The sequence below is a fragment of the Schistocerca cancellata genome, chromosome 1, assembly GCF_023864275.1.
Source record: "Schistocerca cancellata isolate TAMUIC-IGC-003103 chromosome 1, iqSchCanc2.1, whole genome shotgun sequence".
Lineage (NCBI taxonomy): Eukaryota > Metazoa > Arthropoda > Insecta > Orthoptera > Acrididae > Schistocerca > Schistocerca cancellata.
The window spans coordinates 939,991,679-940,004,792 of NC_064626.1; the positions used below are offsets into that span (position 1 = coordinate 939,991,679).

A 13,114-nucleotide genomic window follows, 5' to 3' on the forward strand; every position below is an offset into this window, starting at 1 on the left:
CGAACTGTATCAGAACCAAATAATTATCAGCTTGAGTTACAATAAAATTGTATTTTTATTGTAATCAAGATCGTTGAAAGTTTTCTTGGCCAATTAAATATTACCACTTCCAACTCTGAGAGAATACAATTTGTAAAACGAATTAAAAGTCCAAATTACGTTGTAAGTGTGATGAAAATAGCAGAGAGAAACATACAAGATGCTAGTAATGTAGTAAGTTAGAAGTCTCATACTACATGACAGAATAACTTTTAGAATCAACTCAAATGAAAACCTGCCAAAGACATTTAGATAGGAGGAGAAATTAATTCGTATGGAAGCCCAAGGTAGGCTATAATATAGAAACTGTTGTGTTACCATCTTTTGGTAGCACAAAATTCTGAACTTTAAGGAAAACACCAAGGACCAATTAACAGACAGGACTCATAGTATCGAAAATTGACTGCTTCCTCCACTTGATCAGTTCTAAAGTGAAATGTAAAAGGAAATTATGATACAATTAACTGCTCAACTTTAGAAAATGAGCACTGTCTTAGACTGGACAGGGGAAGGGGAAGAGAGAGAGAGATGGTGGTTAGAATTGTGCTACCTGGTTTTTGGTGGTGATCACAATTTATCTGTGTGTACAGCATTTTAATGCCATGTAATTCATTCAACTAATCTGCAAGACTGATACCAAATCCTACTGAGGAATTACTGTAGTAAGCTCTGGTGAGGCAGCAAATATAACAGGCATCAACTTCGAAAAACAGAGAGGAGGGTGAAATGTTATATTGAATTGATGGAAATTGCCTACAGCATCATGTATGTTTCTCAGTACCATTTGAATTATTAGGAGTTCGTTCTTAAGGCAGTGATCATTTTTGCATGGATATTAAAAGGAATGGGAATAGGCAGAAAACTAATATAAGGCATTCATCAAACACAACACATTTAAAATATCTGTTTATTAGTAACAGTTTCTTTGTAACAAGGTTCACAATTACATTATGAAATATGTACATGGCATTGGATTCCAATTTCTGATAATTTGTCAACTCGTGTATGGTACACACCAGTTCAAAATGAAGGGAACATACAAACGACAATAAGTCATTTTGCTCTTATGTATACTACTTACAGAAACCATCATACACAACTGGAAGAGATGGAAATGCAACATACTCTACCTATTTAAATTCTCCTTTTTTTTCAGTAAAGTAGTTTGTGAGCAGACTGATCACATTTTTAGGACAGGGTCCAGGACACCTCGATCACAAGAATTAATACTATGTCGTCTAGCAAATCCTTTCAAGGACTGCAGATTTAATGTCTTTCTCACACAGATACACACAAAAATCATACTTACAAAAGTCCGAGTCTTGCCCGATGATCAACACCCAAATAACAACCACCTAAACACTTCTTTTCTGATTTCATAAATAATTTAATCATCATGCAGCATAAATAAATTTTGTCTTTCCAAAATACATAATTCACACTCAAATCACTTGTTACCTGCATTTTTTTGGGAGATAAATTGCAAAGAAAACTCAAAACTGATTTTAATATTACCATTTTGTTGCGCTTTAAAAAAAATCACCATGCACAATAATTAACTGTTCATTAACTTTAAAAGCAAAACAATTTTTTTTCTTGTAGCACTCAGTCCATACTAGTCTTCAATATAGGAAGAAGTGCCATAGGATTAGCAGGTTTCAGGTGCCGCATGCAAAGGTAAGGACACAGAACAAATCAAGCAGCAGTCTGTATTTGCTCCATAACTCAAGTGCTTCTTGCAGGTGGGAAAGATGGTTGTGGATGAAAGCAATAAAACAGGCAAAATCAAGTTTATATGCTGAGGCTTTTGAAAGATCCATGTAGACTTATGCACTTTTATTTTTTGACTTCTTGACCCAAACTAATAAATTCTTGTTCCAATTTGACCTCGATATACCTGCATCATGAAGTAAACAATGATCTCTTGATATAAAACATAAAAGTTATTACTTACTAAATACAAGGCACGGATTTAAACAATGTGTTGACGTAGATTTACTTTACATAGGTAACCAAGTGACTGATGATCTCCCAATTATTCTAATATTTCCTTTTTTAAAAAATAACTGCTGCTTCTCAGATACAAACATGAGAAATAAAGTACCCTCTAAGACAATTTCTAAATAAATAAATAATTCTTCATCAGCCAAATCTTATAACTACACAATAAATAAAATTATACTGCAGCACTGATAAGACTATTCACAACGTGTCACGAGATTCTTGGCAACTTAGCAATCAGTGCAATGTTAGTTACCAACTTAAGACCATAAAAAAACTAGGAAGCTCGTTACTGTGCTTATACATACAGATCAAAACAAACTCTCACCACCCTTTCCTGAACAGTAATTATTGTCACAGGTTTAAACCAAGTTCACATATCTGATCCCATTCTTTAAGTACTGCACATAACTTAGCACAAATTAAGAGCTTACTGCAACCTTTTTAAAAAATGGGGAAGCATCCAGATGTAAAAAATACTCTTTCCACAAAAAAGATGCTTGGGTTTTAAAAAAGGCACATATCTACAGTTACAAAAAAAATCCATTACACTTGACAAATGCAACGGGGACAATGTATCAAAAACGCACTTCAGCGATGTCACTACACACTGTACAAAATAACCTACAAAATTCTGGGCTTTTGTACTGTTCACTGTAAGGGCAAAAATGCATTGATCCCAGCTGATTTCACTCTGAGCTTTCAAACTCAGTGGCACAATCTACAGCACACGCTTTCTCCCTAATCTCTTCATCCCCCAACAGCGCAATGGACAAAAAACATATTCACTCGACTTCCACCATTTTTCAAAATAACACAGTGAATCACTTTTGCATTCTACATGTCACATGCTTTGTAAATTAGTGTTCAAGCAATCCATGGTGTTGGGGGTAAAGTTGAATAAAAGGGTTTTGGATAGTTAAAAATCATCACTCAATGGATTTTTAAATCGGGGATATATATAACAAACCAAAGAACACCCCCCACATAAGAACAATCCAGTGCATGGTTAATAAGGGGCTCTCACCATCTGTGAACTTTCTGGCGACAAACTTGAGCATTTCATCAAGAAGAACGACTGGAATGGAAAACTTCAATACTGTTATCCACTCTTCAACTGACAGTGGCGTCACCTGGAAGACAGTCTAAGAGAAAAAAAAAATTATATATTTAATATTTCAAATATATTGATAAATACAGTACATATTTAATGTAGATTTTAATATTTTTCTTCAATTAAAAAACAACCAACTTGGGCTTGTTCTGAGCTACATAATCTAGATACACAAACTCTGTATCATAATTTTCAACATCATTAATTGTTTCATTAGTTCTCAAACAATTGATTCCATGGTTATGTTATGCAGTTATGAACTTAATTACTGTTTTCAAGACAAAAATGTTTCGGTCTATGACCCTGCAAAACATTTCCTTGCTGTTTAATTTCTATTAAGTGAAAACCTGTAACATTGTTCCTATGGTTCCCTAGTCTTATATTAAAAGATCTCTTGGCAAAGAAATACAAATTATCTGTGCAGCTAACTCCCCTCTGTACTTTTTTTAACTGCATAAATTAAGAAACAGGATGAGCAGATATTTGTAACTCCATTTGTATTCTGCTTTCTTCAATTTCCACCTGCAGTACGGAATATTGCTTTTGGGTTATTAAACAACACTTAAATGTATTTTCAGATGGCAGAAGAAAGAGAGCAATCAGATATCTATTAGGATTAGCACTCACCAGGTCCTACAGAAAGTACTTTAAAAGTTTCAGTATGCTAGAGAAAATTTGGAAAAATTCAATATGAGATATGATGTGCACAATACCAGTAACATTTACTTATAGAACTGGCCTTCCTCAAGACTTATTTTAAGCCATAATAACAATAACTATTTACGAAGGGAAGTTATCACTAAATTAACATTCCAAGCTCATACAATACCACCAGGGCTCATTCGAGGACATTTTTCCGAACATGTGACACAATTTAGTGACCCTCCCACCCTCCCTCGCAAATTTGTTGCCTTTCATTAGGCTCCTGGTAATCTAACATTCTGAAAATAGGTTGTGTTTTCTTTTTTAAAATAAGTTATACAGTGGCATTCATCGCAATAGAAATAAATTCTTGAATATTACTGCAATGCTAAATATTACAAGAAAAAATTCGTTTCCATTTCTTGAGACTGAAAATGTTTTCAGTGGAAGCAGAAAGAACTAGAAGTATTATATTGTTATAGCTTTGATAAAAATGTTCTGCTTATTAAACTGAGTGGAAAAAGTGGAAATATAAAATTCCTGTATCTTTTCTTTTCTTTTCGCAAAGGGACTTTTTAATTCTATAGGTCACAACTTATTTCTCTGACATCAAAATGTGATAAATACAAAAATATTTTAAATTTATACTGATCTATTCCAATGTCCAGGTTGTAGGTTTTGCAGGAAGAAAACTAATCACTATCTTGTAACACATTAAGTGCTTAAGTATTATTGTACTCCTTGTAGAGGTAGGCCCTGGGTGAAATTTCAGCCTTCTTAAATGAAAATTTAATCAGAAAGTTTACATCTCAAATATACTTATACTAACTAGTACAATATTTCATACTGAAGTCAGTGGCAGCTCATAGCCACACAATCACAATTATTTTGTAAATAGCTAGTTTGCTGACTCATGTTTACTCTAACCATGCTTCTATTATTGTATACTTTCACTCATTTCAGTTTTCATTACTAATGATACACCCTATTTACAAATTTTGCACTTGGGCATGATAGGCACACCAAACAGCTGCTTGTATTGTTTGGGCCTTAAACTGGCTCTGCCTACCACACATATAATATAATGAATTCAATTCAAATGAAGAATTCCTAGAAACAGATCATTATACATTTTTCCTCAGTGATTAAGAAAACCTTTTGCTTCTTACATAAGCCAGTTATTTTCCGTGACCATGTGTGTAACTCATTGTATAAAACTCGACCTACAGTTTATAAACTCTAATGAAGCCAATTGTATGAAAAATACTCAAAGGTGAATAAGCATTCAAGTTCTTTCCACCACTGAAATCAAATCATTCGTGTCAATCTGGTTCTTGGATTTCTTTCTAACCTAACTAACTGAGATGGGGATAATCAAAGTGGAGAAGAAAACAGTAATTACTGTGAAGTTTATGCAGTCAAATGCTTTTCAGAGTGTCAATAAAAGGGAAATTTCACTTTTGGTAGAAACTTGATGTGATTCCTCCTATTGTTAAAAACCTCTTCTAATTTTTTCTCCAAAGTCTATATTTTTGCTTCATTACACTTCCATCCGCACTTACCTCTCTACCCAGTGTTTTTCTAGATCATTATTTGTATTAGTCACTCAAGATTTCTTAGGTTACCATTTCCTCTTAGATAACATCCTATCTGCTGCCTACAATCTCCTTGTTTCATCTGCGTTAAAGAAGAGAGTCATGCCAATGGACCTCCTGGGTCAGTACTTTGTCTTTCATTGTCCCCAGCTTGTGCCCCATCCTGTATTACATGCTTAAATTCCTTGTGCTTCAAGTTGCACTTGGTCAAAACTATTTGCAATCACTACCGATGCCAGATACACAGCAGTTGTAATTGCAGTTTAGTTCTTGTGATTCTGATTCACTATAATTTAGTGCAGCCTAAATCTTTCCAATTTTGCATATGTATTTCCTTCCTGGGACAACTAATAATGTGTGCATTGTTAAACATTATTCCTATTTTGCATATCCTCAGTTAATTTCACCTGCTGCAGCAGAGGCGATGTGCATCTCAGAACAGCTTTTAAGTCTCACAGCATCATAACACTATCTTAGTCTTTTGTCAACTTCAGCAGTTATTTCATTTCCTCTCCACTTCATCTGGATGGTGGACAATGTCTCTTCTCACTGATCTGCAATTACTTCTCTCAGTTAATGCAAAAAGCTTTTAGTGCCCCAACTCAAACTACTCATGGCAGTTTACTGTTCTTGCTCTATCCATGAACAATAAGCTATGATTAAGGATAATCTGAGTAACCCTGTCACTTCTAAGCAATAACACCTATGTGGGCCACTATCATCACTTGAAAACCCTGACCACCTTTACAACCTCTTATTTCCACAACAATGACATTATGGTAACTGCTAGAATTATTAGTAGTCATGGTAGTTAATCCACTTCATTATTAGTAACAAAGGGTTTTTATTTTATAAACATATGATAAATATTTATCATACTTACAGACAAAATTTCAACGTAAAGAATGACGAAGTGAAGCGTAAAAGACAGGGCCATGGAAGCCATCAGCCAAATGTTGGACCATGGAGGCATTACGACTAGGGACTGGTTCTCTGATAAACTGCAATTCAAGTAAAGTGTCAAACATCAAAATCTATTTGCCTGATATATAGGTAACAGAAATAGGAGCTGTAATAAAACATACCTGTTCATTGCGTTGAGCATTTCAATTGTGACAAGAACTGACAAGGCCATTGTCATTGGGTGTGGGTCGTTAAAAAGCTTGCAGTCAACACCCTTGAAATCATCACCACCTCCAATGCAAGCCAAATGGTGAGTCTGCAATGGAGTAACACTTGTTTCTGATAGTGATAAACTTCTAAAAGCTCTAAGGCTAACCTTCCTCTACATAACATTCATCATTTGAGAACCTGTCTTAAATCCTTTCAGGAAATACATACACTATTTCTGAAGGGATAAAAAATATGATGTTAATGCATTTCAGAAGACAATAAAGAAAATGTACTTCCATTACATTAAACCAAACTCAATTCACAGCTTCAATACAACAAGGTTTCACAAGGTGTGCTCTGTGGAACAATCGTGTTCCATAGGAAGTGAGTAACTGCTCTGCAAAAAACTTAATATCATGGCATCTTTTTTTTCCTGTGTTGTTACTGATGATTTAAAATTGAAGTAATCACTGAAAACAACAAGTTTTTCTCATTTTTTAAAAGTAGTATTAATCTTCAAAATACACGAAGTATTATATCAGGATTCTCAAAATGGAGTAAATGTTTGGAAACCCCAGCAATATAAGCATGCAGTAGAAATATTTGTCCTTAAGATGTACAATATAATCCCGCTTTTACGTTCCCAGAATTAACGTTTTCCCGCTGTTTACGGCAATTTTTTATTGTTCCTGTCAAATTTCCTATGTCCACAATGTTAATTTGCACCCAATTTTGCGTCAACGAATTGATCATTCCCGCGATTCATGCGCCACAAAAAATTTTTCATGGAAAAAAAAAAAAACCACTGGCATAATGTTGGCTGTCCAAGAGTGTTTACAAATATTACGTGGTTAAGTTTCTTGATACCTGGGCACTCTACTCAGTGGATTTTAACTGGTAAACATGTAAAAGTTAGGACACTTCATGCCGTATCTCTCACCGCTGCCTAGCTATACTTGGCGTGGTGGCTGATGGGAGTAACTAGGTTTGTTCCAATAAGGATATCAGAACCAATCACGAAGATTTCCAAACTCTTCTACTGTGCAAATGCAGTTTCGTGACTATTGTGATCATTGAGACACCTTTGTCCGTTGTCGAACCATATTTTGCGTGTTTCAGCATTTAGTGCTAGTTGACGCCATCATTCACTGTGCGTTGCTCAAATGTTTAGTTTAAATACAGCAACTGTTATGTATTATTTTCATGCTGAGCAAAATGTGTTTTGAGAATTTATTCTTCCTGTCAAGTGCAGCATTTACATATGTATTTTTTTGCGATATTACACATACAAACACTGTGTGTGTGTGTGTGTGTGTGTGTGTGGGCGCGCGCTCGCGTGTGCATTTTCCCCACATAACCGAGGAGGCACAGTACCTGACATCCTCAAAAAGACGACTAGTGCAAGAGATGCAGAATAACGAGTTTCAAACCCCTTACAAAATACTTGTGTATATATTTGCACTTGACAATGAGAAAATATTCTCAGAACGTGTCATGCTATGCATGAAAAAATACATAGCTAGTGCAGTATTTCATTATTTACATAATGAATGACAGCTGCAGAATTTCAGGAACATCGATTATGATGAATGACTGAGTCAAATGTTCCTACTTCCCAGACAGTTATCAGTGCCAGTTACATCAGCAGTTTATACTGGATAATAAACCTTTATTACATAATAAACAAGTCCCTGACAGGTCTTTTGATGCTTGTTATCTACATATATCACACATAAAGTGAAAAAATGCAAGGTGGGTAACCTGTACATAACTTACAGCTTAAAACGTTATTTACCACATTTTTACATTTTCCCACATTTTACACCTTTTTTTGAAGTCCCTTCAAAAGTGTAAAAAAGGGGTTTCACTGTATTTATAAATTACTTTATTGCTAGTATCTGCCATTCATTTGTCACCTCTGGCGACCAGTGAGTCACAGTGTTGTCTATCCTGGTATTGTGTAACTATGTATCGAGTTTACGGTTATAAAATTAACAAGCACAGCTTCTTATAGAAGAAAATATTGAAAACAAATATTTCATTATCAAACAATATGAGTGAATACTGGATTATTACTTACTTCAGAACCACTTCTAACACACTAAAAAAAAAAAAAAAAAAAAAAAAAAAAAAAAAAAAAATAATAATCACAGCTTGGCATTAATTCAAGCCTGGCAAGAATATTGTGAAATTTCTCCAATTGAACTCTTATAATGGTTTGTCAAAACAATTTCACACATATCTCCTCATCATGGTAACATTTATACTTTTTGAAAAAGGTTGAAGAGCAACGACTGAGTAAAAAAAGGTGTGCCTGTTTAGGGAGAATTTTCAGATCATGAACTTCTGTAGATCTTTGCAACCATCACATGTTATTTATAAGAGAGATTAAGACTGTAAAAAGACAGGTACTCAACACTAACTTGCATGAGATATAAAGCAAGTAGACTGTAAAAAGACAGGTACCCAACACTAACTTGCATGAGATATAAAGCAAGTAACTTCAACTTACAACTTGGTAGTAAGAGAGCTGGGGACCATTAGGAGAAAACATGAACCACCATGCAGCAGCACCGACAGTCGCAGCACCCACATAGCCACCAATTGCCATGTAGCGGAAGAACAGCCATCCAGAGATCAGACCCTCATCACTCTTGCGAGGTGGCTGTAAAATGGCATTAAACATTTGTAAGAATTTGGGTTCACGTTTTGACACACACACACACACACACACACACACACACACACACACACACACACACACACGGCTTAACTATAATTAGATATTTTTTTTATTGTTGTTGTTTTAAGGCATTAAACTCCTGATAGTACTTCTGGTTCTCCATAAAGAAATTAAATGTACGAATCAAAGTCTTTCCACTGCAAGTTATTGCTGTATCTTACTATTAAGTTACACAATAAGCCGCACGAACATGCTGTGATCTCTCATTACAATGTGTTCTACAAAAAAGGTTTCTTACCATGTTTAAGAAAAATGGACATATCATTTCTTAGGACTATTCAGTCTACCCAGAACAGCACGATATTACAAAGATACCAATTGCATGAGTCTCAAACAGCTTTTTTAATTTTTTTTATTTATTTATTTTATTTTCATTGTAGAGCAGGGATACAATTTTTACCACAGATCCCATATGTTTATCTATCTGCATTACAATTATATATCTGAGATGAGCACAGCATGGTTACAATGCAGAGACACTAAATGTCTCAGTGTTTACCAATCGTGGTATGTTTAGTTTATGTAATTCATCAATGACTACTATCAGAGGTTCGTAAAAAACCAAAACTTTACATAGTGACTGGTGGCAAATTTGTCATCTGTGACACTACAGATGGCTGTGCTTGTTATATACATACAAGTACATAAATACATAATACGAGTGACTAACAACAATATTAAAAAATTTATCTCTGCTAGTAATGCCCATACCTTGTTCATGATGTCAAGATCAGGTGGGTTGAATCCCAGTGCTGTAGCTGGAAGACCATCAGTAACAAGATTGACCCACAGCAGCTGAACAGGAATGAGTGCTTCAGGAAGCCCAAGGGCAGCAGTCAAGAAGATACTGTGAATAGATCGGTTCCATTTGTAATCTGAATGCAATGTGGTGATCATCTACATGCAAACAAAAATACTACAATTTATCCAGCTATAAAAAAACATTCACCTGTAATAAATATCATCATGGTAATGGGATTAGATTTGGTGAAGAGAGATTCCTACTATGAAAACCAAAAGCAACCATGCAGATTGTAAGTAGTCGTTTATTCTCTGATTGTGTGTGTATAAAAACAGTGAACTTATTGCGGACAGAAAAAAAGTGAAAGCTGTTATTAATAAAATAACCTTAAGCTTCTTGAGCGAAGAATTTTTTCTTGAAAAGTTGGTGAGGTGAACAATAATTAAGGTACAAAGAAGGATGTTGCTAGCAAGTGTTATCTAATATTCCACAATGTTTAATACAGTGAATAACCGAGAGGTTTCATATTATTATGTGCTTGACTGTTTGTTTTTAATAGTGAAAACTGTGAGCTTGCTAGCATTTTTTACTTATATTTTTAATTTTTTACAAAACTGTCTCAGTAAACCCTATTAGGTCAGCAGCAAATCTTTCAGCCTGTGGTGTGTTTTACTTACACTTACTTCCTTGCTGTGAATATCTGAAGTCATGGCCCAAATCACTATTAGCTAACACAAATCAATCTGTGCAATGTCACATTTGTTGGCCAACACCAGTGACAAAGATAATGAAATCCAAATTAATGCTATAAAGTACTGTTTCACTGTGTGGTAAACATTTCCAATTTCACTTTGGTAGTAATGATGTGTAGGTTGCTCAATATATGGGTAATTTAATAGAAGACATCTTTAGTGTTACAATATGTTGTAAACATTAGACAATTGTTTGACCTATACGTAGCTAGTTTTCAGTTAATTGGTAGTGAGATATATGAGATGCACTGTGGGTTTGAGTCCATGTTAAACTGGGAACCCCTCCCATCCCACCATAACTGGCTAGGTAAATCAGTTCCGAGGTTGGAGGAAGTTAATGCCCCACCAGCCCTAACAGGACCACAGTACAGCACTGAGTTGTTTAAACCAGTCTTCAAATTGATGACAGCTTTACCTCTGTAATTTTGTTAGTGGAAAAACAAATTAACATTAAAATATTTTCTTCAAGGTACCTTGCCTTGGTACTGATGTTGTATTCACAAATTTTTCTGATTTTAGAAGTAATTTAGTTTTTTTTATAACATAATAAAAAATTATTATGTTTTGAGGATAAATGAGATCTCTTGAGTTGTTTTACTTCACATTTAAAAAAAAAAAAGTTTATTTTATAAAAGAGCTCACCTGACAACCTCACCAATATTAGAGGAGATGAGGTAACGGATAAATTGTTTCATGTTGTTGTAAATTGCACGACCCTCCTCAACAGCAGCAACAATGGTGGAGAAATTATCATCTGCTAATACCATCTCTGAAGCAGATTTGGCTACAGCAGTTCCAGAACCCATGGCAATACCAATTTCAGCCTTTTTCAGTGCTGGAGCATCATTCACACCATCACCTGTCTACAGAGAAGACACACTGTATCAGACAAGCAATTAATGGAGATACAGTGTACTCTTCTTTCAATAACGTTTGTTTGCATACCATCTGAAAATAAATTAACATACCATTGCAGAAATTTCATTCATGCTCTGCAAGTATTCCACAATCTTTGACTTGTGGGCAGGTTCAACTCGGGAGAAAAGACGAGCCCTGGCAACAGCAGCTTTTTGTTCAGCTGGTGACAAGTCATCAAATTCACGGCCAGAGTATGATTTGCCAGTTGTGTCTTCCTCCTCAGTAAATACACCAATACGTCGGCAAATGGCTTCAGCTGTGGACTGTAACATATTGAATGTTAGTATGAGTAAAAAACCCAACACACACACACACACACACACACACACACACACACACACACACACACACACACACACACACACACCTTCCAAGTTTACGGGTGATATGCAGTTTCATACTTAGGATACTTATTTTTCATACACCATAGTTCCTTTCAATATTTGATATTCTATCATAATAAACAATTATACTTCTGACATTAAAATATATAACTTATGAAATCACAAAAGTCAGTAATTATAGTGTTATAAGATTATTTTGCATTAATTTCACACTGTCTAGCTGTTTAGCTTCGACTAAAAGAAATATTTTCAACTTGTTTGTCTGATTTCTACAGTTTTCATTTCTAAGTCTTCTGCAGTACCTCATATCACTTACTCTGACAGTGAAAAATCAAAGTTTTCTACCTTCATATTACAATTTTTTTCAATATTTGTATTTGAAAAAAACTCTATGAATGATCATTTGATGACATATTTGCTGCAGGAAAGAACAGTAGTTTTGATGGTAGTATTTATACTGTGTTAAAGTTAAACCTGATTCAGCAGACAAGAAAAATCCCAGGGAAAAAATATTTTCAAGGCCTGTGGGAATACTTTTCTACAGTTGATTATTTCCTTTTACAGAAAATAAAATTTTATAACAGCTTGACTATTTTATTTAAATAAGACCACTGCATGGTGAGTAATCAAACAACAGAACTACAGCACTCACGATATAATTCATTTTTCATAACGGTAATGATGATGATAAATAGATCACCACTCAATAATCCAGATATGCAGTATATGTTTATTTAACATGATCCGATTAGGGTGTTCATGTATGAAAAACTATACATAACACATTTTAAATCTTACCTTGTTGTCTCCAGTAATGACGATGACACGAATACCAGCAGCACGACACCTCTGAATAGAATCGAACACTTCCTTCCGTGGAGGGTCCAACATACCCACAACACCTACAAATGTCAAGTTCACCTCATAAGTGTAGAACTTAGTAGAATCCCCAAGATCCATATCCTCAGGCTTCATAGGACTGTCTCCAGTAGCCAGGGCAAGGCAACGGAGGGTGTCACGCCCAGTACCATACTGCCGTGTAAGCTCCAGAATGCGGTTCTTCAGAGTGGCTGTCAAAGGCACCTGCCAAATAAATGTTTTTTTATAAAAA

At 35.0% G+C, this 13,114-nt stretch overlaps 1 protein-coding gene across 5 annotated transcripts in view; it reads right to left on the reverse strand.

The window, feature by feature from the left end:
• LOC126191520 (calcium-transporting ATPase sarcoplasmic/endoplasmic reticulum type) overlaps positions 1 to 13,114 on the reverse strand; it is a 94,934-nt gene that overhangs the window by 9,635 nt on the left and 72,185 nt on the right. For 3 of the 5 annotated variants that reach the window (XR_007538367.1, XM_049932435.1, XM_049932443.1), the window contains exons 12-19: positions 12,802 to 13,086; positions 11,710 to 11,922; positions 11,384 to 11,604; positions 9,959 to 10,094; positions 9,017 to 9,169; positions 6,477 to 6,610; positions 6,275 to 6,392; positions 3,068 to 3,185 (exon numbers count right to left, since the gene is read on the reverse strand). Coding sequence is in view for 4 of the 5 variants with exons in the window: in XM_049932435.1 (XP_049788392.1) it covers positions 3,068 to 3,185; positions 6,275 to 6,392; positions 6,477 to 6,610; positions 9,017 to 9,169; positions 9,959 to 10,094; positions 11,384 to 11,604; positions 11,710 to 11,922; positions 12,802 to 13,086 (1,378 nt within the window). In the remaining variant the exon portion in view is untranslated. Of the gene's footprint in view, positions 1 to 932; positions 3,186 to 6,274; positions 6,393 to 6,476; positions 6,611 to 9,016; positions 9,170 to 9,958; positions 10,095 to 11,383; positions 11,605 to 11,709; positions 11,923 to 12,801; positions 13,087 to 13,114 lie in introns of those variants that run through there. The other 2 variants (XM_049932420.1, XM_049932427.1) reach the window with 1 other exon arrangement.